A 25,825-nucleotide genomic window follows, 5' to 3' on the forward strand; every position below is an offset into this window, starting at 1 on the left:
TGCCCGAAAGTAATATGATGCCTCCTGTGCGGCCGTTTATGTATACATGTGTATAACCTGAAAGATTGCAGTCGTCGGCTTCAGCCCCCACGCATATAATGCGGGGGTGTTCGCAGAAGACGCGTATTCACACTTAATCCAACGTCTTGGTCCTAATAAGGAGGTGATGGCGCAGCGAACTAGGCAACCAGACTATAATGCTTTAACACTTTCACTTAGCCATAGGAGTTTGACAGTGGGGCTACTATATAGCCCCTGGTGGCTGCGCACTCCCGAATTCGAGGTGCGTACATGCCTAGCCGGGAAACGGCCCATCATTAAGGCGGAGGAATTTTAACATTCCGATAGGTCATCGAGTGGTTGACCAGTCTCACGCTATATCATGACAGTCAGTTTTCGGCTTTCTCTACTGAGGTGCTCGTCCGGATGAACCGCAGCACAATCGCAATAGTTCTACTGGTGCTGCCTTAGCCGATAGAGCGGAACGTAAGGCAGCAAAACACAGGAGCCGGGCAAACCCAACATTTGACCAAAGACATGATTCGGAGTTGATGCATATAAGGCCAAACTCGCGACGCCGAACACTCCCTAAGGTATTCGGTCTTTGTGGTATAAACCGGGCCTAAACAGTGCCCTTTGTATGAAGCCCCTGGTGTCCAGGTACGTGCATGATTCTAACGTGGCCACATGCCAAGACGTCATCATCCTTCTCAATTGTACTGAGAATCCGAGGGATGTGTATCAACAAGAGACAGTAAAAAAGGTTTACGCAGGGTCTTAATCTAAAAAGAATCCTTCGAACGGGTCCCTGCTGCACGTCTGCACCTGTGTCTCCGTTGTGCCATATCCTGGACGGGTGTAGCACGATGGTCATCTGTAAAAGAGAGAAACTGAGGTGAAAAGTTGTCGTGCAAAAAGGTAGGTTTAAAGAAACCATGTACAATTCAAGATGAGTAAAAATTGCCACTTGTCTGCGCGTGTCGAGCCCCTTGTATTTGTAATAGGGGTGTGGCCATAAAACCTGTATGAATTACATGTAGCTGCACCGGACTCGTTTAACCGTGTCTGTGGTCTTGACGACCTATCAAATGCTTTAGTTGGTGAGGCCGTTCTTAGTGTGCGGCTGCCGAGGCAGTCACACTCTCTTCGGCCCGCAAGGATCGCTCAATATTTCCATTCACTGTAATGATGCCACGTGGACCGGGCATCTTAAGCGTGAGGGAAGCGTAATGCGGTATTGCATTAAATCGAGAGAAAGCTTCGCGTCCAAGTAGTGCTTGATAGCCACTTTGGAACGGAGCAATGTGGAAGGTTAAATTTTCACTACGGAGGTTATCGGGGAAGCCGAATATAACCTCTAGTAGCAGGGAGCCCGTGCAATGAGCCCCTGGGCCTGGCGTTGCTCCTTTAAAGGTAGTATTGCTGTGGTGAATTTTCGTTGGGTCTATCCCCATTTTGCAGATTGTGTCCTGATATATCAGGTTTAGACTGCTGCCACCGTCCATCAGGACTCGTGTGAAGAGGTATCCGTCAATTATTGGGTCTAATACCAAGGCAGCCCATCCTGCACGCCGGATACTTGCTGAGTAATCCCGATGGTCAAAAGTGATCGGTTGGGACAACCAGTGGCAGGACTCCGCGCTGATAGGCCCTTGGGCGTATTTCTCTCGGAGTGCCACTTTGTTTCTCCCCTTGATCACGTGTAACACGTTTACTGTTTTGATTTTTGGTGGAAATTTCTTTTGTTCCCCAGTGTCTTGCTTGAGAGGCTCATCCTCATCTTCGCTTGGTGTATCCTCCCCCTTGTGTACGGCGTTGAGCTTGCCGGACTGCTTGAAGACCCAACATTCTCTGTGGGTATGATTAGCGGGTTTACCAGGGGTGCTATGGATCTGACATATTTGGTCCAGAATTTTGTTTAAGCTGGACAGTTCGTCTCTGCTGCCTTTAGAGGGCGGCTTTTGCTGACCTGGCCGAGAGCTTCTGAATCCAGCGTTTACTGCCGTGCTCTTCGGGTTGTCTTGTTTATTCCGGCGCGTATTATTTTTGCTGCGTCGTGATTTCCCATTTCCATCTCTAACTTCGGATGTACTTCGGTCGCTGGTGCTGCATCTGGCTAGCCAGCTGTCCTCACCCGCGCAAAAGCGGGTCATGAGGCTTGTTAATGCTGCCATTGTTCTCAGCTTTTCTTGGCCGAGGTGTCTGGCAAGCCATTCGTCGCGGACGCTATGCTTAAAAGCTGACAAGGCTTCGGCGTCCGAACAGTCGACTATTTGGTTCTTTTTAGTAAGAAACCTATTCCAAAGCTTTCGGGCTGACTCTCCGGGCTGTTGAGTTATATGACTCAAATCGTCCGCTCCGGAGGTCGGACATAAGTCCCTTGAAAATTCGCCCGAAAAGCGTCTTTGATCTCTTCCCAGCTTCCAATGGAGCTTTCGGGGAGGCTTTTAAGCCAGTGCCGAGCTGGCCCTTTGAGTTTGAGGGGTAAATACTTAATGGCGTGGAGATCATCTCCTCGAGCCATATGGATATGGAGGATATAGTCCTCAATCCAGACCCCAGGGTCTGTTGTTCCGTCGTATGCCTCTATGTTTACAGGTTTAAATCCCTCTGGAAATTCATGGTCCAGCACCTTGTCGGTGAAACATAGGGGGTGTGCGGCACCCCTGTATCTGGGTGTACCGTGGTATGCTGGAGCGCGCTTGCGTGGTCCATAGATGGATCTGGTTGCGCCGTCCTTTTGATGCGAGCCCTCGCGTGGGTCGCGTATTGGCTCATGTTCGGCGTTGTTTGCCGCTCTATGTTGGTCGTGAGGTCGTCTATCCGGCCAGATGGCCGTTTTAATTTTTGGTTGCGGGGGATCTAAGGCCTCCTCATCGAATTCAGGTAGCAACTTCCGCTTCGGGTAGCTCTTGGTGTGGCGATTACCGTCGTACTTCGCTGCTGTGTTGAGTACTTTACTCCATCTGATTCTGAGTGTGTCTTGCGCAGCTTTGAGCCTTTGCTTCTACTTTTTTAGACTCCTCGCGGTAGCAACAAGCCTTTGATGGGCATTCCGTTGCTCCGGGTGTCTGTCTGGTGTGATGTCGTCCGGACTATTATCTTTGACAGAGTCGGGTTGTTCAGTTTGATTCTCCGTGTTGCCGTGATCCGGCAATGGTTCATCCTGCTCTAACGCTGGGTCTATATGATCGTTGTTTCTGCCGAGGCAGGATTTGGAGCGGCGCTTACGCCGCCGCTTTGACTGCTTCTCGAGGGGACAAGCCTTCGTTGTGTCCTTCCGTTCCTCGTCGTCATTTTCTTTTGGTGTGTCCACCATGTATACGTCATGTGATGAAGTGGGCGTCCAGTGCCCTGTGGGCAGTGGTTCCTGTTCGTCTCCTGCATCGTCGTCCATACCATCGATGTCTTCGGAGTCGAGGTCGAGCATGTCGGTTAAGTCATCGACAGTGGCTACTAAGTGGGTGGTGGGTGGGCGGCGAATTTCTTCATCATCCGCATCCCAATCCTGTCGGACATAGTTCGGCCAGGATCCTCCTGACAAGGAGAGAGACCTTAATGAGTTCAGTACGTCACCGAAGGGCGACTGCCGAAGAGTATCCGCGGAGGTAAACTCCATGATCGGTGCCCAATTGGATTCAATAGGAACGGGCGCAAGCGGTTCAGAGTCCGTGGCCGGGGAAGGATCCGACAGTTTAGCAACATGGCTCTCATGAAGGGTAAGGTCGATATTCGGATCGATCGCCGCTGAGGGTAAGGCCTCCGTGGCGGGGTCCATCCACCCGTCCATGGACGGCGCAACTGGCTCCGAGTTGAGGGTCGGAGCGGCTGCCGGTGCAATCTCCTGAACACTGTCTCATGGTAGAGCTAAATCGTACTCATCGTGACCGTGTGACGCACAAGGCAGAGGCTCGAATCCGTCGAAGATCAAGTCTCCGCGGATATCGGCCATGTAGTTTAAGCTTCCAAACCTGACCTGATGGCCAGGGGCGTAGCTTTCAATCTGCTCCAGATGGCCAAGCGAATTGGCCCGCAGTGCAAAGCTGCCGAATACAAAATTCTGTCCAGGGAGAAAAGTCTCACCCTGGACTGCATCACTAACGATGATCGAAGGAGCCATCAAGCCTGATGGTGACGACACAGAGGAACTCTCAATGAAAGCACCAATGTCGGTGTCAAAACCGGCGGATCTCGGGTAGGGGGTCCCGAACTGTGCGTCTAGGCGGATGGTAACAGGAGGCAGGGGACACGAAGTTTTACCCAGGTTCGGGCCCTCTTGATGGAGGTAAAACCCTACGTCCTGCTTGATTAATATTGATGATATGGGTAGTACAAGAGTAGATCTACCACGAGATCAGAGAGGCTAAACCCTAGAAGCTAGCCTATGGTATGATTGTATGTTGTCCTACGGACTAAAACCCTCCGGTTTATATAGACACCGGAGGGGGCTAGGGTTACACAAGGTCGGTTACAAAGGAGGAGATATACATATCCGTATTGCCTAGCTTGCCTTCCACGCCAAGTAGAGTCCCATCCGGACACGAGATGAAGTCTTCAATCTTGTATCTTCATAGTCCAACAGTCTGGCCAAAGGATATAATCCGGCTGTCTGGAGACCCCCTAATCTAGGACTCCCTCAAAGGCCCTGATCTACACTTCCACCAAGAGAAATTTTATTCCTCCCACTAATCCCTTGCGGATCTTGTTACTCTTGGGTGTTTGAGCACCCTAGACGGTTGAGGTCACCGCGGAGCCATAGTCCATCGAGGTGAAGCTTCGTGGTGTCGTTGGGAGCCTCCAATTGAGTTGTGGAGATTGCCCCAACCTTGTTTGTAAAGGTTCGGTCGCCGCCTCCAAGGGCACCAATAGTGGAATCACGGCATCTCGTATTGTGTGAGGGCGTGAGGAGAATACGGTGGCCCTAGTGGCTTCTTGGGGAGCATTGTGCCTCCACACCGCTCCAACGGAGACGTACTTCCCCTCAAAGGGAAGGAACTTCGGTAACACATCCTCGTCTCCACCGGCTCCACTCTTGGTTATCTCGTGCCTTTACTTGTGCAAGCTTATTTGTGATATATCTCATGCTTGCTTGTGTTCCTATCTTTGTTGCATCATATAGGTTGCTCACCTAGTTGCATATCTAGACAACCTACTTTGATGCAAAGTTTAAATTGTTAAAGAAAAGCTAAAAATTGTTAGTTGCCTATTCACCCCCCTCTAGTCAACCATATCGATCCTTTCAATTGGTATCAGAGCCTCGTCTCTTTATTAAGGACTTTACCGTCCGAAGAGTATGGTTGATACCGTAGACGGTGTGGAGGAACACTCCGGTGTGAATCCGATCTCGTCTACGGGTGATGGGGGAACCTCGGTCTCTCGTGAGGAGTTCAATGTGGCCTTGGAGACATTGAAAACCTCCATGACGACCGAGGTTGAAAGCATGTTTACTAAATTCCTTGAAGGGCTTAAACTATCCACCGCACCATTGAAAGTGGGCGATACCACTGACAAGGTGACGGATGCTATCTCCGACAAGGGGGAAGCTAGTAGTGAAAAGGCTCCTTCTTCTAGTGGTAAAAGTGGCACCGGCATCTTTGCTCATGTGGAACCACCACTTGTTTATGGTGGACCGGTTCCTTCCACTCATTTGAATCATGCCGGTCCTCCCCCTAAGATTGTGAAAAATGAGGACTTTGATTCTTGGGTTTACCGCTTTAAGCGTCATTTAAATCATGTGAACACTAATCTTTGGAGAATTGTTAAAGAAGGTTTCCATCCGCATGATCCAAGCAACTTCACTCCTTGAGAAGCCGCGGATAATCAATTCAATGAGAATTCTCTCTTCATCATTCAAGATGCAATTCCACCCAAAGATCTACCTCATCTTCGGCCCTTCGCCTTGGCCAAAGACGCATGGCTTTGTGTTGTCTCGCTCTACTGGGGAAGCGCAAGCATTCAACGCTCCTACTATGAAGTGGTGCAAGATGAAGCCGATGAGTTTGCAATGAAAGAAGATGAAGAACCTTGTGAGCTTTATCGGAGAGTAACCAAACTCACGGTCTCACTCCGAGATCACGGGATCAAGGACACGGATGACAATTGGATCAAGCGCAAATTCCTCAAGGCAATGATGCCTTACCACAAGGCCATGTCCTCCGTCATTCGTCAAAGGCCGGACTTCCACACTCTGACCTCAAGTGAAGTGTTGGATGAGTTTGTGGCTATGAACATCTTGGACAAGACCGCCGACAATGCGGTGCTTCGCTCTCAAAGGGCAAAGAAGCCCAACCTTGCATTAAAGGCCAAGGTTTGCGGTGAAGAGGAAGAAGAAGAGGAAGAAGAGGAAAGCAACCCCGAATATACAAAGTATGCCTATCATGAACACATGGCACTTGCTTCAAGGCAATTTTGGAGTAAGAAAAACTCAAGGCCAAACTTCAACAAGAACAACTCAAGTGGCACGAAGAGCAAGCAACGTGTAAGGACTTGCTACAATTGTGGCAATGTGAGTCACTTTGTTGCGGAGTGCCCGTATGAGAAGAGGGAAGACAATGGTGGCAAGCTCATTCGAAAGGACAAAGCCAAGTCTTTCCCCAACAAGAACAACTTCACCAAGAAAATCCCTCACAAGGCGTTGGTGGTTCAAGAAGAGTACCATGAGGATGATGATGATGATGAAGATGGTGAGTCGGTGGCCATGGCATCCGTTGCCATTGCAAAAACTCCACGAGTGTCTCTCTTCGACTCACCCAATGAGAACATCACCGCCAAGTGTCTCATGGCTAAAGCCACCAACAAGGTAACTCCCAACATCAAAACTACCATCATTAATAATCCTTCCTTGACGGATTGCATTGATGAATGTGGGGGATCTAATGTGGAGGAAAATGAGCTTGAGTCCTTTATGGTTAAACTCAAGGGTAAATCCAAGAAGCATTTTATTGCTCTCTTGGAACAACTCGGTGAAGCCAATGACATGATCGAGTCTCATGAAGATACTATCTCCAAGATGGAGGGGCATAGTCGTGACTATGTCGATAAGATCTCGGATCTTTCCAATGCTCTTGAGGAAGAGTGTGGTCTTCGTTTGGCTCTTGAGGAGTCACACAACGTTGATCATGCTAAGTTAAAGAAAGATTTTGATCATGCTCTCATTGTCTCTCGTGTGCTAAACTCCGAGAAGGCCGAACTTGAGGTTGATCTTGCTAGACTCAAAGAGGAGTTTGATCTACTTGACAAGGCTCACAAGGTCTTGAAGGGTGCTCATGCTAGCCTCAAAGAGTCTCATGATCAACTTCAAGTAAAGCTAACCAAGGAAAAAGCCACTTTTCCTCATATGATGTTAATTGATAATGCAAATGCTACTAACCGGTGTTGTGAGCATGTGCATCTTGTTGAGGAGAACGCTAAGCTAAAGGTGCAACTTGAGAAAGGTCTTACGTCTTGCATACAAGGGGAGAAGAACCTCAACGACCTCTTGACCAACCAAAAGGGAGTTGTGGCCAAGGAAGGGATTGGGTACGTGCCCAAGTCCAAGAACAAGAAGAAGAATGACAAGGCCAAACGACCTCCTCCTCTCATGCAAACCTTTGTGAAGGAGAGTGAGGGTGCTACTAAGGAGAAGGAGAAAAACTCCATGAGGGGTATTGGTGCCAAGAAGGGAAACGCTCCCCTTCCCAACAAAGCCAGGGACTTTAACCCTTCTTATGTGTTGTGTCGCGCTAGTGATGGGCATGTTTATGCCAAATTTGTTGGTTCTCCTTATGAGTACATTGAATGGTCTATTTGGGTTCCTAAGACCCTTGTTACTAACATCAAAGGACCCATTACAAAATGGGTACCTAAAACCAAGCATTGATCTCTTGTAGGTGTTTGCTTCCGGGGGGGATCATGGTTGCTCGATAGTGGAGCTACTAATCATATGACTGGAAGCAAGGACTTGGTGGTGGACGTGCAAAAGATTCCATCCATGCCCACCAATGTTGAGTGGGGCGATGCCTCATCTTCTAAGGTATTGGGACTCGGTAAAGTTGTCATTTCTCATGATCTTACGATCGAGAAGGTCATGCTTGTTGAGTCCCTTGCATACAATTTACTTTCCGTTCGTCAACTAGCACTCATGGGCTTTGCCACTTTCTTTGATATTGGTTCGTGGCCCTCTTGTGGAGCAAGACTCTTAAAGTAGCCTTTGTTGGGCATGTCGAGAACGATCTCTATGTGATTAACTTTTCGGAGCGACCCACTAAGACCGCGACATGCCTAATGGCTAAAGTTGACGTGGGATGGCTTTGGCATCACCGTTTAGCCCACGTCAATATGAGATCTTTGCAAAGTCTTCTCAAGGGGGACCATGTCCGTGGACTAACAAATGTTAGTTTTGCCAAAGATCGTGCTTGCAGTTCTTCCATCGAAGGAAAGCTACATGAGAAGGCTCACCCTCCCACGACTATCATCTATTCGAAGAGGCCCTTGGAGCTCCTTCATTTGGATCTCTTTGGACCTCCATCCTTTGATAGTCTTGGGGGTAGAAAGTATTGCTTGGTGATTGTAGATGACTATTCAAGATACACTTGGGTATATTTCTTCAAGAGGAAGAGTGAGACCCAACAAACCATCGTCGACTTTGCAAATGAAGCTCAACGATAGCATAATATAAAGATCTTGATAATAAGAAGCGACAACGGCTCCGAGTTTAAGAACTACACCTTGGATGAGTTTTTGAGTGATGAGGGAATCAAGCATTAATATTCCGCACCCTATACCCCTCAACAAAATGGTGTAGCGGAGAGGAAGAACCTGGCATTGATGGATGCGGCAAGGACCATGATGGTGGAGTTCGAGTCTCCCTACAACTTTTGGGCCGAAGCCATCAACACTGTGTGCCATGCATCTAATCGGCTCTACCTCCGCAAAGGCTTGAACAAGACTCCATATGAGATACTCACCGGTAACAAGCCCAACCTCAAGTACTTCCGGGTGTTCGGGTGTAAGTGTTTCATTCTCAAGAAAGGTGTCCATTTGTCTAAATTTGAGGCTAGAGCTCATGATGGCATATTTGTTGGTTATGCTACAAACTCTCATTCTTACCGTGTTCTCAATAAGTCCATGGGACTTATTGAGGAAACGTGTAACGTGGAGTTTGATGAGAATAACGGCTCCCAAGTGGAGCAAAGTGGTACTTGTGATGTAGGTGATGAAATTCCTCCTCAAGCCATAAGAAGAATGGGTGTTGGTCTTATCCTACCCATTGAGGAACCCCTTGTGGCCGAAGGATGAGGACAATGTTCTACTCAAGTGGAACCTTCACCAACCCAAGACCCACATGCTTCCGAAGAACAAAGTGTGGGCCCTCAACCTCATGAACAAGACCAAGGGCAAGATCGATCTCAAGATGGTGTTGTAACATCAAGTGATGCCCAAGGTCAAGTTCCATCCTCCGAGCAAGCTCAAGATCAAGAGCTTCCACGAGAACGAGAACAAGCTCAAGACGACGCTCAAGATGATCAAGTGACCACTCCTCGTCTCATCCCCGAGGAGGAATTGGAGCGTTGTGCCGCCAAGGTTGCTTCCAAGCTCTCCACCAAGGATCATCTCATGAGAAATGTGCTTGGAAGCTTAAGAAAGGGGGTAAGCACTCGTAGACAATTAGCAAACTATTGTGAACATCACGCGTTTGTCTCTTGTGTTGAGCCCCAAAAGGTCTATGAGGCGCTCGAAGATCCGGATTGGCTCAATGCTATGCACGAAGAACTCAACAACTTAGAGCACAACAACGTGTGGAGATTGGTGCCAAGGCCGGCGGTGAACCACAATGTCATTGGAACCAAGTGGATATTTAAGAACAAGCGAGATGCCCATGGGATTATCATTCGCAACAATGCTCGCTTGGTAGCACAAGGCTACTCCCAAGTCGAGGGTATCGACTACGGTGAAACCTTTGCTCCCGTTGCTCGTCTTGAATCCATTCGCATGTTGATTGCATATGCTTCTCATCATAACTTTAAGTTTCAACAAATGGATGTGAAGAGTGCTTTTCTTAATGGTCCTATTAATGAATTGGTTTATGTCAAGCAACCCCCGGGGTTCGAGGATCCCTACTTTCCCGATCATTTATATCAACTCGATAAGGCACTCTATGGCCTTAAACAAGCCCCACGTGCGTGTATGACCACCTTACCGAGTTGTTACAAGACCGTGGTTTTGAAGTTGGGCTAATCGACCCCACTCTTTTTACTAAGAAGGTCAAAGGGGAGTTGTTTGTGTGCCAATTATATGTTGATGATATTATCTTTGGTTCCCCTAACAAAGCTTTCAATGAGGAATTTGCTGCTCTCATGACCTCAAAGTTCGAGATGTCTTCCATGGGAGAGTTGAAGTTCTTTCTAGGGTTCAAAGTGAAGCAAAGAAGAGATGGAACCTTCATCAACCAAGCCAAATACACTCAAGACATGCTCAAGAGATTCAAGCTAAGTGATGTCAAGCCGGCTTCCACTCCAATGCCCACCAAGTGCCAACTTGACATAGATCCCAATGGTAAAGCGGTGGATCAAAAGGTATATCGCTCCATGATTGGCTCCTTGCTTTACCTTTGTGCATCTAGACCGGATATCATGTTGAGTGTGGGAATTTGTGCACGGTTTCAAGCCGCACCTAAGGAAAGCCACTTTGTGGCGGTCAAGCGAATCTTTCGATATGTGGCTCATACCCCAAACTTGGGCTTATGGTACCCAAGAGGAGCAAACTTCAAGCTTGTAGGGTATTCGGATTCCGATTGGGCAGGAGACAAAGTGGATAGGAAGTCCACTTCTGGAGGGTGCCAATTCCTTGGTTGCTCTTTGGTAAGTTGGTCTTCCAAAAAGCAAAGTTGTGTGTCTCGTCCACCGAAGCGGAGTATGTAGCGGCCGGTAGTTGTTGTGCACAACTCTTATGGATGAGGCAAACTTTAAAGGATTACGGTGTCATTTGTGACAAAGTTCCTCTTTGGTGTGACAATGAAAGTGCCATCAAGATTTCTCTCAACCCGGTGCAACACTTCAAGACGAAGCATATTGAGATTCGGTATCACTTCATCCGGGATCACATTAGGCGAGGGGAGATCGAGCTCAACTATGTCAACACTCATGATAACCTTGTAGATATTTTCACGAAGCCGTTCGATGAAGCAAGATTTCGCGAGTTAAGGCATGAGCTAAATATCATTGATTCGAGCAATATTGCTTGAACCGTTGCACACCCCACCATACTCAACTTGTTGTCTTGTTTAGATGTAAGCATGAACATAGGGGGAGTGTTGTTCTCTCAATGAACTCTCCCTCCCCCCCCCCATTATGCATAAATTGATCAAGTCTTTCACATTAGCCATGTTTGATGGTACTTGTGCTTCAAAGACGAGTTTTGGTCATGGGCCCAAGGATAATTCTTCGCGGTGCCATACCAATTGACTCAAACATAGGTGGCTCTAGCCACTGCCCTCTCGTTGGAGAGGTTGTGTCTCGTGGCCGTCTCTTGTTGTCTTTTTGCCCCTTCTTCTCCTCGTGTTTGAGCTTGTTGGGTGGTGTGGTGTTCGTTTGAAGTTTCCGTGTGAAGACCACTCTTTCTCTTGTGTTGTAAATGTGCTTCTTCTTGAGCTCATGGTACTACCGCGGCCTGCCACGGTACTACCATGTGTGAAGTGTACAGTACTACCGGCCCAGCGCGGTACTACCGCTTTGGTGCGGTCCTTCCGCCCAAGCGGTACTACCACGCTGTCGGAGGCGCGTGGGGATAAGGACGGGAATGGGGGGGTTCTAACTTCCCCATACCCATTCGTCAGTTTCCCCCACTTCGTCTCTCTCTCTCTCTCGCTCAAGAATGGGGCCGGAGTCCCTCGCCGGATCTCTGTCTCCGGATGCTCTCTTTGGATTCCGACTGGTGGGATCATTCCCCACCACTTCCTCTTGCCATGGACCAAGGTTTTTCCCCAAATCCCTCTCTTTCTTGTTGGTTCTCTTGTCTCTAGGTTTTTGGGGAGATGCTTGTGTTCTTGAGATTTTAGGCCAAATCTTTGCAAGAGAAGGTTGTAGAAGAGTAGTGTTGCATAGACATTTTACTTGATATATTGTCCCGTGGTAGATGTGATCAACCATAGTTCCAACGTGGTTTCGCGCGTCTTCTCAGATTCAAAAGTGGGCTCGGATCTGACGCTGTGCGGTACTACCGTGCCTCTGATGCGGTACTACCGCTCGTCCGGTACTACCACTCGTACGATGCAGTACTACCGCACGTTCTGTGGCACTAAGATCTTACTACCGCTCCAACCCATGGTACTACCGTATCCTCACACGGTACTACCGCGAGTAGGAGCGGTACTAAAATTTTAGTACCGCATGACCAGGCGGCACTACCGTTGTTGTCCCTTCTTCCTTGTGGCATTTATCCCGTATGATTTCTACTTGTTTCCCTTGCTTTGCCGTGGTCTTTGCATTGATTCTTCTCGCTCTTTGTGTGTGCTTTCTCTTGTGTCTTAGGTGGTGGCTCTTGCCGTTCCAATCCCAGTCGTGACACTGGCTCCAAGCGACTGCGCAATCCTCAAGATGAAGCACCAGAGGGCTCCAGTGCCCCCAAGCGCAATGTCAAGACCACTGCCAGCAAGCAAAGGAACCTGTTAAGGGCATGGACGATATTCCCCTCAATGAGTACGTCGAACGCCGGAAGATCAACCCTTATGTGAATGCTCGTGCTATCCTCAGAGGCACTGAGTTGTTTTGGACCAAGCAGCAGTCTCTCATTTATCTGGATGTGATCAAGAACAAGCAGAATACCTTCGTGGATGTCAAGTGGATAGACATGAATCACATGAGGAAGGACAAGTTTCGGGAGTATTTTGGAGAAGCTCTGGATTTGGTGGAGCCGTTCGCTATTGAGCATGTGATCTCCTTCCACCTTGACTATGACCCTGAGCTTATCTGTCAGTTCTTTGCCTTAGTTTACTTTCACCCCAGGGATGAGCGGAGGATGACCTGGATGACCAATGGCCGTCAGTTGTCTGCTACCTGGAAGGAGTTCATGGGTCTGCTCCACGTTCCTGATGACGGACTTCACACACCCGTTGGTGTTCGCCCCCACGCCAATTCTGAGTCTGCTAACAAGAACTTGCTTCAGCCGTACTATGTTGAGAAGGTGCTTCCCAGTGGCAAGTCGACTTGGGTGCTGAACTCTTTTCTGGATATCATGCATCGCATCTTCCACAACACTCTGTTCCCTTGCATTAGCGACAAGGACAAGGTTCATTCCTATCTGGTGGACATGATGCTCCTGTGCGCCGAGGCACGTTCGTCTCAGACTCAGCCACTTGATGTCTCACACATCATGTGCTGTGAGCTTCGGTTTGCGGTGTACACCCGCAAGGTACCTATCTATGGACCATACATGTTTTTGTTGATCTCCACGACTTGGGAGAAGATGTACCCTGGTGATGAGTTCCTTGCTCTAGACTGGATTCGGTATGAGTCCATCAGTCTCCGCGTCAAGCTCAACTGAGCCAACACTACTACTCGTGCTAAGGCGTCTGCTGCTAGGAGGGTTGTTGGTGAGGAGGAGGCTGGTGCAGAGGATGTTGCTGAGGACCGTGCTGCTAGGTCTTCCCCACCTTCCTCTGAGTCGTCGTGGGCCAAGAAGTTGAAGGAAAAGATGAAGACTCTCTTCTGCATGCAGGCGAAGGGGCAGTACAGGACTCACGTGGCATCCAAGGAGAGTCACCGCCGTGACAAGAAGGTCATGAGGCTCTTTGGAGAGGATGTCTCTGGCGGTTCTGAGGATGCCATCATGCCAGAGGCTGCATGGATGGCGAAGCAAGGTTTCAAGTGGACTAGTTCTGAGGAGGACATCGAGGACACCGTCCTCGCCGCCGAGTCTGACGAGGAGCACGAGGAGCATTGGGATGATGCCTTTTTGGCGTCTCGATGCGAAAGAGGGAGAGGGTGTAGGGATTTGCGTGTTTGCGAGTCGTGTGTCGTGTTTGGTGTGTTTGCTTTGTCGTTTGGACCTCGTTTGCCTTTGTTTGGTTTGTGCCTTTGAGACTTATCCTTCATATGGTGTAAGACATATGCACTCTATTCTATCTTAGTGAGCTTATGTTTGTGCTATGTCTAGTGTTAGCCTTGCTATTGCAAGATATGCCTTGTCTCTATAATATAGGGGGAGCTTTGATCCTAGTATGTGTGCCGTGCAGTCAAAGCACCCTTCTAGTTGGCACACATCTAGGGGGAGCCCGTCTATATTCTAGAGAGGAGGGGTTTGCGTTTGCTTAATATTATTTCCCTTGTGCAAATCCCGTATTGTCATCAATCCACCAAAAGGGGGGAGATTGTAAGGGCATATTTATCCCTAAGGTGTTTTGGTGATTGATGACAATGTGTTTGCAGACTAATCGTGTGTCTTGAGTTTCCAAGACGTTTCTTCGCTAGGCACAAGACGGTTTGGTGTCCCTCGAAGACTATTGAAGACGGTGTTTTTCTATGTTTCTTTTTGGTGGATTTGAGTCGTAGGAAAGCCGTACTATTAAGAGGGGGTCCGCGTCAGAAAGGTTCGGGTGGAATCATCACGTACACGTTTCTTTCTAGTCCCCTCCTTTCCCCTGCACCTTGGAGCATCCTCCGTTTTTATCTCTTTACCTTGTTCTGGCTGCTGTGTTGGCTTGCGGTAGTACTGCTCCCTAGTGAGCGGTAGTACCGTGCTGTGGCGCGGTAGTACCGCAGGTGCCCACGGTAGTACCGCTCCTCTGGAGCCGTAGTACCGTGACCCCCAGGCCAAGTACCGCTCCCTCGCGGTAGTAGGGGCAGATGTAATTTTTTACATCCGCGCTACCGCGGTAGTACGCATCCCTTGCGCGGTAGTACCGTGCGCGGCCTGACTCAGCTGCCAGGCGGTAGTACCGCTCCTCTGCGGTAGTACTGTGTCGGATTTTTGCTACGTCCGTTTTCTAGCGGAAGTAGGCACGGATGTTCTGTTATCCACGCTCTTCCTAGGCTTGGGGTTCCCTGCCTTGCGGTAGTACCGCAAGGGGGAGCGGTAGTATCGCGTCTGCGGAAGTACCGTCCTCAGCCAATGTGCTTAAGGTCTGCCCTAGCTACTGCTGCTGCTGTGGTAGTACCGCGGCTCCTCACGGTAGTACCGTGTGGCCTTGCGGTAGTACCGCTGTTCTAGAGCGGTAGTACCGCTGGTCGCGGGCTGGTAGGTGGATAACGGTTGGTTTTTCTTCCTTAGCTATATAAGGGGTGTCTTCTTCCTCGTGTTGACTACCTCTTCCAACCCTAAGCTCCATTGTTGCTCTAAGCTCCATTTTCGCCCGATCTCACTCCCTAGCCAATCAAACTTGTTGATTTGCTCGGGAGTGGTTGAGAAGGCCCCGATCTACACTTCCACCAAGAGAAATTTGATTCCTCCCACTAATCCCTTGCGGATCTTGTTACTCTTGGGTGTTTGAGCACCCTAGACGGTTGAGGTCACCTCGGAGCCATAGTCCATTGTGGTGAAGCTTCGTGGTGTCGTTGGGAGCCTCCAATTGAGTTGTGGAGATTGCCCCAACCTTGTTTGTAAAGGTTCGGTCGCCGCCTCCAAGGGCACCAATAGTGGAATCACGGCATCTCGCATTGTGTGAGGGGCGTGAGGAGAATACGGTGGCCCTAGTGGCTTCTTGGGGAGCATTGTGCCTCCACACCGCTCCAACGGAGACGTACTTCCCCTCAAAGGGAAGGAACTTCAGTAACACATCCTCGTCTCCACCGGCTCCACTCTTGGTTATCTCGTGCCTTTACTTGTGCAAGCTTATTTGTGATATATCTCTTGCTTGCTTGTGTTTCTATCTTTATTGCATCATATAGGTTGCTCACCTAGTTGCATATCTAGACAACCTACTTTGATGCAAAGTTTAAATTGTTAAAGAAAAGCTAAAAATTGTTAGTTGCCTATTCACCCCCCCCCCTCTAGTCAACCATATCGATCCTTTCATATGTGATGGTTGTTTACTATGTTGTTTGCTTCTTTCCGGTGTTGCTTCTTCGGGTTAGTTCCGATAACGTCGCGATTGTGAGGATCCGTTCGACTACGTCCATTTGCCTTCTTCATGGAATCGTTCTTCTTCCTTGCGGGATTGCAGGCGAGATGACCATACCCTCGAAATCACTTCTATCTTTGCTTGCTAGTTGTTCGCTCTATTGCTATGCCGCGATACCTACCACTTGCTTTATCATGCCTCCCATATTGCCATGTTAAGCCCCTAACCCACCTTTCCTAGCAAACCGTTGTTTGGCTATGTTACCGCTTTTGCTCAGCCCCTCTTATAGCCTTGCTAGTTGCAGGTCAAGATGAAGTTTGTTCCTTGTTGGAACATGGATATTGTTGGGATATCATTATTATATCATATTTACTTTAATGCATCTATATACTTGGTAAAGGGTGGAAGGCTCGGCCTTATGCCTGGTGTTTTGTTCCACTCTTGCCATCCTAGTTTCCGTCATACCGGTGTTATGTTCCTTGATTTTGCATGCCTTGCGCGGTTGGGTGTTATGGGAACTCCTTGACAGTTCGCTTTGAATAAAACTCCTCCAGCAAGGCCCAACCTTGGTTTTACATTTGCATCACCTAAGCCTTTTTCCCTCGGGTTTCCGGAGCCCGAGGGTCATCTTTATTTTAACCCCCCCCCCGGGCCAGTGCTCCTTTGAGTGTTGGTCCAAAGTAGAGCCCCTTGTAGCGCCACCTCGGAGAAACTTGAGAGTTGGTTTTAGTTGTACGGGATGCGCATCCGGTGTGCCTTGAGAACGAGATATGTGCAGCTCCTATCGGGGTTTGTCGGCACATTTGGGCGTCTTTGCTGGTCTTGTTTTACCATTGTCGAAATGTCTTGTAACCGGGATTCCGAGTCTGATCGGGTCTTCCTGGGAGAAGGAATATCCTTCGTTGACCGTGAGAGCTTGTGATGGGCTAAGTTGGGACACCCCTGCAGGGTTTGAACTTACGAAAGCCGTGCCCGTGGGTATGGGCAGATGGGAATTTGTTAATGTCCGGTTGTAGAGAACTTGACACCTGACTTAATTAAAATGCATCAACCGCGTGTGTAGCCGTGATAGTCTCTTTCCGGTGGAGTCCGGGAAGTGAACACGGTTCTTGTGTTATGTTTGTGCGTAATTAGATTCAGCATCACTTCTTGATCACTTCTAGCTTCACGACCGTTGCGTTGCTTCTCTTCTCGCTCTTATTTGCATATGTTAGCCACCATATATGCTTAGTGCTTGCTGCAGCTCCACCTCACTACCTTCCCCTACCCATAAGCTTAAATAGTCTTGATCTCACGGGTGTGAGATTGTTGAGTCCTTGTTGCTCACAAATACTTCCAAACATTTGCAGGTGCCGATGATACCAGTGCAGGTGACGCAACCGAGCTCAAGTGGGAGCTTGATGAAGATCTTGGTCGTTGTTTTGTTTTGTTTCCCGTTGATTAGTAGTGGAGCCCAGTTGGGACAATCGGGGATCTAGCATTTGGGGTTGTCTTCTTTTATTTTGGTTTCATAGTCGGACTTTGATTGTATTTTGGATGATGTATGTTTAACTTGTATTTGTGTGAAGTGGCGATTGTAAGCCAACTCTTTATCCCTTTCTCATTCAGTACATGGGATTGTGTGAAGATTACCCTCTTGTGACAAACCTACCATGGGGCTATGCCTCTAAGTCATGCCCCGACACGTGGGAGATATAGCCGCATCGTGGGCATTACATTCGTTCATCTTCATTCGTGTGTCTTTGGGTTAGATTCTTCTAACCTATGCTTCTCTTCATCTACGGCGATTGTTGTTCTGGTGCGCTGGTCCTACGGGATCTTAGCATGGCGAATTCCCGACTGTCTACTACATAAAGTTTTGTCCGGCTCTCGTGTGTGTGTGTGTGTTGTGGGGGGGATGACGGGATGACAGTCGCACGTCTTCGCCTCGCTTAGACCTAAATGTAACTTTAGTCTTTGTACTGCCATGATAAAGAATAGACCGCAAGTTATATGGAATATTGGATAGCAGATGCACTGTCATACCAGTTCACCAGGTATTTTCTTTTTATACATTATCTCGTTATTTTATCTCAAAATAATATATCAATTTTTTATATATTTTGTAGGAGGATATGAAACATTTTTGACAAAAATTAGCTGTCATTTTGCTCGATTCAGAGCTGAATAAGCTAAAAGGAAGTCCCATATACCATCAACCTGACGATGAAGAAACTTTAGCTAATTCTGATCTCGAGATCCTCGAGAATCCACCTGACGTAGTCAAAGACAAACATCCTGCCCCAATCACTATCATACCCACAGACCAATATGAATTACTTGCTGGCCTTTACAACAACATCATGTCGATCGATGATGCCGGGTGTTTGGAGTAAGTATCATGTATCAATATTTAATGTGCGGACGTACATTATGAAGGAAATATGCCCTAGAGGCAATAATAAAGTTATTATTTATTTCCTTATTTCATGATAAATGTTTATTATTCATGCTAGAATTGTATTAACCGGAAACATGATACATGTGTGAATACATAGACAAACATAGTGTCACCAGTATGCCTCTACTTGACTAGCTCGTTGATCAAAGATGGTTATGTTTCCTAACCATAGACATGAGTTTTCATTTGATTAAATGGGATCACATCATTAGGAGAATGATGTGATTGACTTGACCCATTTCGTTAGCTTAGCACTTGATCGTTTAGTTTGTTGCTATTGCTTTCTTCATGACTTATACATGTTCCTATGACTATGAGATTATGCAACTTCCCGTTTACCGGAGGAACACTTTGTGTCCTACCAAACGTCACAACGTAACTGGGTGATTATAAAGGTGCTCTACAGGTGTCTCCGAAGGTACTTGTTGAGTTGGCGTATTTCAAGATTAGGATTTGTCACTCCGATTGTCGGAGAGGTATCTCTGGGCCTACTCGTTAATGCACATCACTATAAGCCTTGCAAGCATTGTAACTAATGAGTTAGTTGCGGGATGATGTATTGCGGAACGAGTAAAGAGACTTGCCGGTAACGAGATTGAAGTAGGTATTGAGATATCGACGATCGAATCTCGGACAAGTAACATATCGATGACAAAGGGAACAACGTATGTTGTTATGCGGTTCGACCGGTAAAGATCTTCGTAGAATATGTAGGAGCCAATATGGGCATCCAGGTTCCGCTATTGGTTATTGACCAGAGAAATATCTCGGTCATGTCTACATAGTTCTCGAGGACGCTTAACGTTCGTTGACGATATAGTATTTATGAGTTATGTATGTTGGTAACCGACGAAGAACTCCGGAATGGTCCGGAGATAAAGTTTGATATATGGGATAATAGTGTTTGGTCTCCGGAAGGGTTCCGGAATTCACCGGAAGGGGTTCCGGATGTTCCCCAAAATGTTTGGGTACGAGAACACTTTATTTGGGCCAAAGGGGAAAGCCCACAAGGTTTTTGGAAAGCGCAAAAGGTAGTTTTGCGGAGTCCAGGGGCCAGATGCCGGGAACCCTGCCGTCTGGCCCTGGAGTCCGAGATGGACTCTTGCCTTTCGGGTGAAACCGACTTTGTGGAGGCTTTTCCTCCAAGTTTCGACCCTAAGGCTCAACATATAAATAGAGGGGTAGGGCTAGCACCCAAGACACATCAAGAAACACCAAGCCGTGTGTCGGCTATCCCGTCCCCTCTAGTTTATCCTCCGTCATAGTTTTCGTAGTGCTTAGGCGAAGCCCTGCGGAGATTGTTCTTCACCAACACCGTCACCACGCCGTCGTGCTGTCGGAACTCATCTACTACTTCGCCCCTCTTGCTGGGTCGAGAAGGCGGGGACGTGATCGAGCTGAACGTGTGCTGAACGCGGAGGTGCCGTATGTTCGGTACTTGATCGGGACGGATCGTGAAGGTGTACGACTACATCAACGGCGTTGATAAACGCTTCCGCTTACGGTCTACGAGGGTACGTAGACAATACTCTCCCCTCTCGTTGCTATGCATCACCATGATCCTGCGTGTGCGTAGGAATTTTTTTTGAAATCACTATGCTCCCCAACACATTATTCTTCTTCTTACCATCCAATTTTTAGGAAGGTATGGGTCCGGAGCTCGACTCCCGATCCAATGGGCTTAAGTCTTAAGAAAGTTCAGTGCATACTTAACATGGAGCAACCTATGGACAATGATTGCTTCAACACTGTCGTGCATATACTAGTATGTGACGAGTGAGTATTGTTCACAGACCCTCCTATACACTACATGGATCTAAGATTTTGTGTAAGTTATTGTAACTCTTCGTTCTATGTGTCATTAGTATCAACATGTTGAAATAATATTTCTTTTTTTACTTAGTCCATGATGCTAGAGTCAACACGAGGTCAAAAGTTTTGCGAGAAGGAAACTATCCGTACGTTGGCAACATTATTTGATAGCTGGCCTAAACAACATCTCATCGTGCAGTATGATAAGTAAAGTATTTTGTCTATTGTTATCATGGTTTATTGTTGTTTCTAATAGCTCCACTTGTAGATTTATCTTCCCTATGCATCCATCGGCCGATACATCGTATATGTCATCGACAAAGAGGCACGTCGTCTATATATTATGGATCCTATTTAAACATCACAATCGTCAGAGGATAAAAAATTAAGGCATGAACTGAAATTAAAAAGTTTTGCAGGGAATTTCAAAGAAGCACTCGAAATAAAGCTACCTGGTTGGAAATTCTGATATATCTAAATGGCAACGTTTATTTCCGTTTGGTATTCCAACGAGTATCGACGGGTAATGAATTCATAACATAAACATTTATTTTTGTTATCACTATATTCTTTATATTATTAATTTAAAGTTTTGCAGGAATGTGTCTGGCTATTTTGTTTTTCATTTTATGCTCTGATGGAATGGTAAAGAATTGGTCAAGTCGGTTTGCGCGGTGAGTATTGTCTGTTACATGTTTTAAGACCTTCAGCGTGAAATTTTCATACTAACTACATATATTGTTTGTGCAGGATGGATATGAATTGAGGAAGCAATTTTTATTATACTTGCTAAAACATCGTGGGAATGAAGCTAAAGACAACTTTCCTAATATTATGAAAGAATTTTTTTAAAGCGCATCATTTAGATATTAAGAGTTTTATAATAGATGTTTAGTTGGAACATCACTCAGTTTGTTACATTAACATGTCATTAATTTTACTTTATGTTATCAGTTTACTTTCAAAAATGGACTTCAGTTATTAAATAATTATGTCTGTGTTATATTGTTTGTTCGTGTGAAATTTAACATGTAACTTTTGCAAACTATTTAAAGAGCATGTACTTCTACCACAGCCCACCGGTGAAGTTGTTGCTTGCTAGGACCAGAGTGCGGAGGTTGACGCAGTCGAGCAGGTCCTTCGGTATGCTTCCGTTCAGCGAGTTGTTGCCCACTGAAAAGAACACGAGGCCCTGTAGCTGGCCAAGCCCAGCAGGCAGGTGCCCTGTCAACTCGTTTGATGACATGCTCGCGTTGGACAGCAACGTGCAGTTGGCTATGCTCACCGGAATTGGGCCGGACAGCGAGTTGCTGTGGATGATGAGCTTCCGGAGATTCCGGAGCGCCCCGATGTTCTCCGGCAGCCGGCCAGACAGGGAGTTGTTGCTGAGCGACAGGTATGTCAGGTTGACAAGATTCGTCAGAGACGTCGGAACCGTGCCGGTGAGCCGGTTATCATGGAGCGTCAGCGTCTGGAGCGACCGGAGCTCGCCGAGCTCCGGCGGGATCGAGCCGGTCAGCTGGTTCGTGGACAGCCCAAGCGATACTAGCTTCGTGCACCGCCCCAGCGAGCTCGGGATCTCGGACGACAGCACGTTGTGGTACAGGCGCAACTCCTCCAGGTTCACGAGCTCCCCAAGCTCGCGAGGGATGGCGCCGGTGAATCGGTTGCTGTATATGTTGAGCCTGGTGAGGTTCTTACACCGGCCGAGCTCCGACGGGATTGGTCCGGAGAAGCGGTTTTCCACCAGCTGAAGAATCCAGAGGTGCGAGAAGTTCCCGATCTCCGGCGGGATCGAGCCGGACAGGTTGTTGGCGCTGAGGTCCAGCGACTTCATCTGCGTGAGCTTGGCGAATGAAGGCGGAAGCTCGCCGTCGAGATTGTTCATAAAGGCCTCGAATATCTGGAGTTTGTGGAGATCGCCGATGCAAGACGGGATTTGGCCGGTGAGGTTGTTGGTGTTCAGGCCGAGCGCCCACATCGCCGAGCAGTTGCAGAGGCGGCTCGGGATGCCGCCGCTGAGGGAGTTGTTGCCGAGGTCCAGGAGTTGCAGGCTCCCCAGGTCGCCGAGCTCCGGGGGGATGCCGCCGGCGAAGCCGTTCTCGGTGAGGATGAGCTGCTGGAGCTCGCCGAGGCGGCCGAGCTGCGGCGGGATGGCGCCGGTGAAGCCGTTCTCGGTGAGGTCGAGGAGCTGGAGCGTGGAGATGTTGCCGAGGAACGGCGTGAGCGTGCCCTGGAGCTGGGTCTGGAGCAGCTGGATGGACGTGACGCGGCCCGCGCCGTCGCAGGCGACGCCGGTCCAGTTGCAGTGGCGCGGCACCCCGCCGCGGACGGCGTCGCCGGCCCCCGCCGTCCAGTCGGACAGCGCGCCCAGCGGGTCGGCGGTGACGCCCTTCTTGAACGCCAGCAGCGCCTCGAGGTGCAAGGGCGCCGCCGCGTCCGCCGCGAGCAATGCCACCGCCAGCCAGACAGCGAGAACCGGCGGCAGCAGCCAAGTGCGACGAGCCACCATTTCTAGTGCGATCTTTGTTCCTTGCAGACTTCAATCTCATGTGAATACTATGTACTATGTGATTGAATCGAATAAATTCGCGAGTGCTTTTAAGCAACATCGAACCATGCTGTCCACGTCTGTGTGTGTGAGTGTCAACCCGAGGCGCGTCGACACGCGACGAAAGGGACCAGATTGACTCGAAATCTGGCGGGAAGTTTGATTCAAAGGGAGAAGAAGGTGGCAGTCTTGCCGTGCCGACATGGCTTAGATAACAGAAAATGGATGATGGTTTCAGACCATACTAGATTCTCTTTGCAGCGAGCATTAAAAAGGAGTAAAACAGATCCTAAAAAAAAGGAGTAAAATTGCAGAGAAAATTGATAACAGATGATGGTCCACGGAGGAGAGAAATTGCTCTTTTCAGCGAGCTTTAAAAAGGAGTAAAATTCACTGGTGGTCCCTGTACTTTTCTCACTGGTTCACTTCGGTCCATGTACTCAAGACCTTAGAGCAACTCCAACGCGCCGACCTATTTTGTCCGCACGTGTTTGTTTGGATTAAAACGGACACAAAAGTTGGCACAACGCGCCGACACAAACGTACGCGCGTCTATTTTTTATCCGCCCGACGATCCATTTCTGGCCCAAATTTGGATCTCATTTGCGTTGGCGTGGACACGAAACGAATGCGCGCGACGCCGGCCTACTCCTTCCCTGGCCCGCCAGTCGGTGGCACAACCACCACCATTTCCCCACTTTCTCAAAAAACTCCCGCCCGCTCGCCATGGATGACGTCCCGACCCTCGATGCCGCTGCCGGCCTCGCCTCCTCCAACCTCACCTTCATCGCCTCTGCCAAAGGCAAGCCCCGCGCACCCTGCAAGACTGCGGCACCGCCCAAGAAGAAGCAGTTGACGCCGAAGCAGTGGGCCCTGCAGTCGGCCAAGAGAAAGGGTCGAAGACATGCGCGGACGCAAAGCTCAGAACCACGGCTGCCGCCTCCCTCTCCGCCGCCGCACAGCAGGAGGAAACCAATGCCCGAGTCGTCACGGCAACGAGGGAGACCCTGCTCTACCTAGGGTTAAACCCTGGCTATCATGTGCTCGTCTCCGCCGCCGTGGCCGCGGCGAGCATGGGGTTGTCGGCATTTCCTCGGGTGGTACTGCCAGAGTCGCCACGCGCGTCTACCACACAGCCGATTCCCGGCTTCCATATCTATCTGCAAGCCTCCCGCTTCTCTGGGGAATGCTCGTCGGAGGTGAGCCTAGTGGCGCCATCCACACCCGTGCCCATGGCTATCGACCTCAACACCACACCGGTGGCCAGTGGATCATCCTCTAGAGGGACGAGGAAATGCATGCAACCTGTTCGACAGAATGCCGGTCACCAGTGACGACGAGATGGCCAACCGTTTCTCATCGAGAACATCATCTTCGAAGGCGGTGTGGGAGCCGCTGCCTCCGCAGGCGGTGCGGGCGCGGCTGCCTTTGATCCCGACAAGACCCCAAAGCCAAGACGGCAGAGCGCCCTTCATGCCAGCCACCTTTGATCAAGTTGGCATGGACGACTCCTTCATGCAAGACCAGGTCGGCATGGGCAGCACCTTCCCGCTCGACCTCGAATTCCCAGAGGACTATGGCCTTGAGGAAGAGGATGAAGTGAGCATCGATGGGGAGCCTTTGTTCGAGCACAAGCTCGCCAACCAAGCCGGCGCAAACAAGAAGCGCAAAAGCAAGCAGACGAAGGCATACACGCAGCCGGAGGACAAACTCCTTTGTGAGTGTTGGAGGGACATTGGACAAGACCCCAAGGTCGGCGCCGAGAAAAAGGCATCTACCTTTTGGCTTCGTGTTTATCGTGAGTACCATGAATGCAAGAAGTTCGAGCCGTACCAAATGGAGAGCAAGCGCGGGTGGGTGTCGCTCTCGAAGTGATGGAGGGTGATACAACAAGAGTGGAACAAGTTTTGTGCAACCCTTCAGAGCATCCAAGCACGTCCTGTGAGCGGCCTCGGCCTTAAAGATATGGTATACATGCGCCACTCTTCGTATATGTTTATCGTTATGCTTGCATGCTATTCACTTGTAGGCATTCTAAGCTTTGGAGGCATTCAAGACCCCACATGACAGCAAGTCCTTCAACCTCACCCGTTGTTGGATGATCATCAACGGGGAGGAGAAGTTCAAGGCGCAATATACTGCTGCCAAAGCACGTGGGGGTGGAAACCGTCGAGGAGCATGGGGAGGGCGAGAAGTCACGACCGCGGGGGAAGACCAACTCCAAGAAGGAGGACAAGCGCGATGTGGCGTCGATTGCCTTGCATGCCACTTTGGAGGGCATGATGAGGAAGGACACAAGGGAGGAGAAGCGCCGACAAGACAATGAAGATCAAATGAACGCCTTCATGGGGATCCGAAGGAGGAGGCTTGAGCTCGATGCGAAGAAGCAAGTCAAGATGCTCAAGATGAAGGCGGAGAAGCAAGTGAAGATGCTCGAGATCGAGACCACCAATGCCAAGACCAAAGGTAAAAAAAATGGTGCTCGCTAGCATGATGACAGGGGTGGAGATCATGAAGGTGGACTTGAACACGGTGTCACTGAGGAAGAGGCAATGGTTCGAGAAGATGCAGGTCGACATGCTCAAGTTTGATGACGAGTGATCTATGATGGAGAGCGTCATTCTTTTTTTATGCCGGCAAGTGTACTGGCATGACCACGGCCGAGATGGCGTGGTCGAACTCCCGCCCTTTATGTGTGCTGGCATGGCGCCGACATGAACTCTGGACGATGGCATGGCCGCTGACATGATCTATGGCCAGGAGCCTTTTAAAATTTGTATGTGGATATGAAATGTGTCGGCACGTTGGACGCATTGCCGATCCAAATATAAAATGAAGCGGATAACCCGAATGAAAAAAGCGTGCGTCCGTTTGGCTCAGGTCGCGTTGCAGTTGCTCTTAGTCAATACAGTCACTGTGTACTCACCCAGCTTCGTATTTTCTTTATGTTGACCGGTCAACTCTCCATCCACGCGGGTCCCATATGTCA

At 49.0% G+C, this 25,825-nt stretch overlaps 1 protein-coding gene across 1 annotated transcript; it reads right to left on the reverse strand.

Moving 5' to 3' along the window:
* Positions 1 to 20,417: 20,417 nt before the first annotated feature.
* Positions 20,418 to 22,837, reverse strand: LOC125534089 (LRR receptor-like serine/threonine-protein kinase FLS2). Its single transcript, XM_048697386.1, has one exon. The coding sequence runs from the start codon at positions 22,795 to 22,797 to the stop codon at positions 21,352 to 21,354; it is 1,446 nt and encodes a 481-aa protein (XP_048553343.1). The 5' UTR covers positions 22,798 to 22,837; the 3' UTR covers positions 20,418 to 21,351.
* Between the last annotated feature and the right edge of the window lie 2,988 nt (positions 22,838 to 25,825).

The sequence above is a fragment of the Triticum urartu genome, chromosome 2 (genome assembly GCF_003073215.2).
Source record: "Triticum urartu cultivar G1812 chromosome 2, Tu2.1, whole genome shotgun sequence".
NCBI classification, from domain to species: domain Eukaryota; kingdom Viridiplantae; phylum Streptophyta; class Magnoliopsida; order Poales; family Poaceae; genus Triticum; species Triticum urartu.

Excerpts from the sequence above, each read along its gene's own strand:
- LOC125534089 (XM_048697386.1), bottom strand. The coding sequence starts at position 22,797 with ATGGTGGCTCGTCGCACTTGGCTGCTGCCGCCGGTTCTCGCTGTCTGG.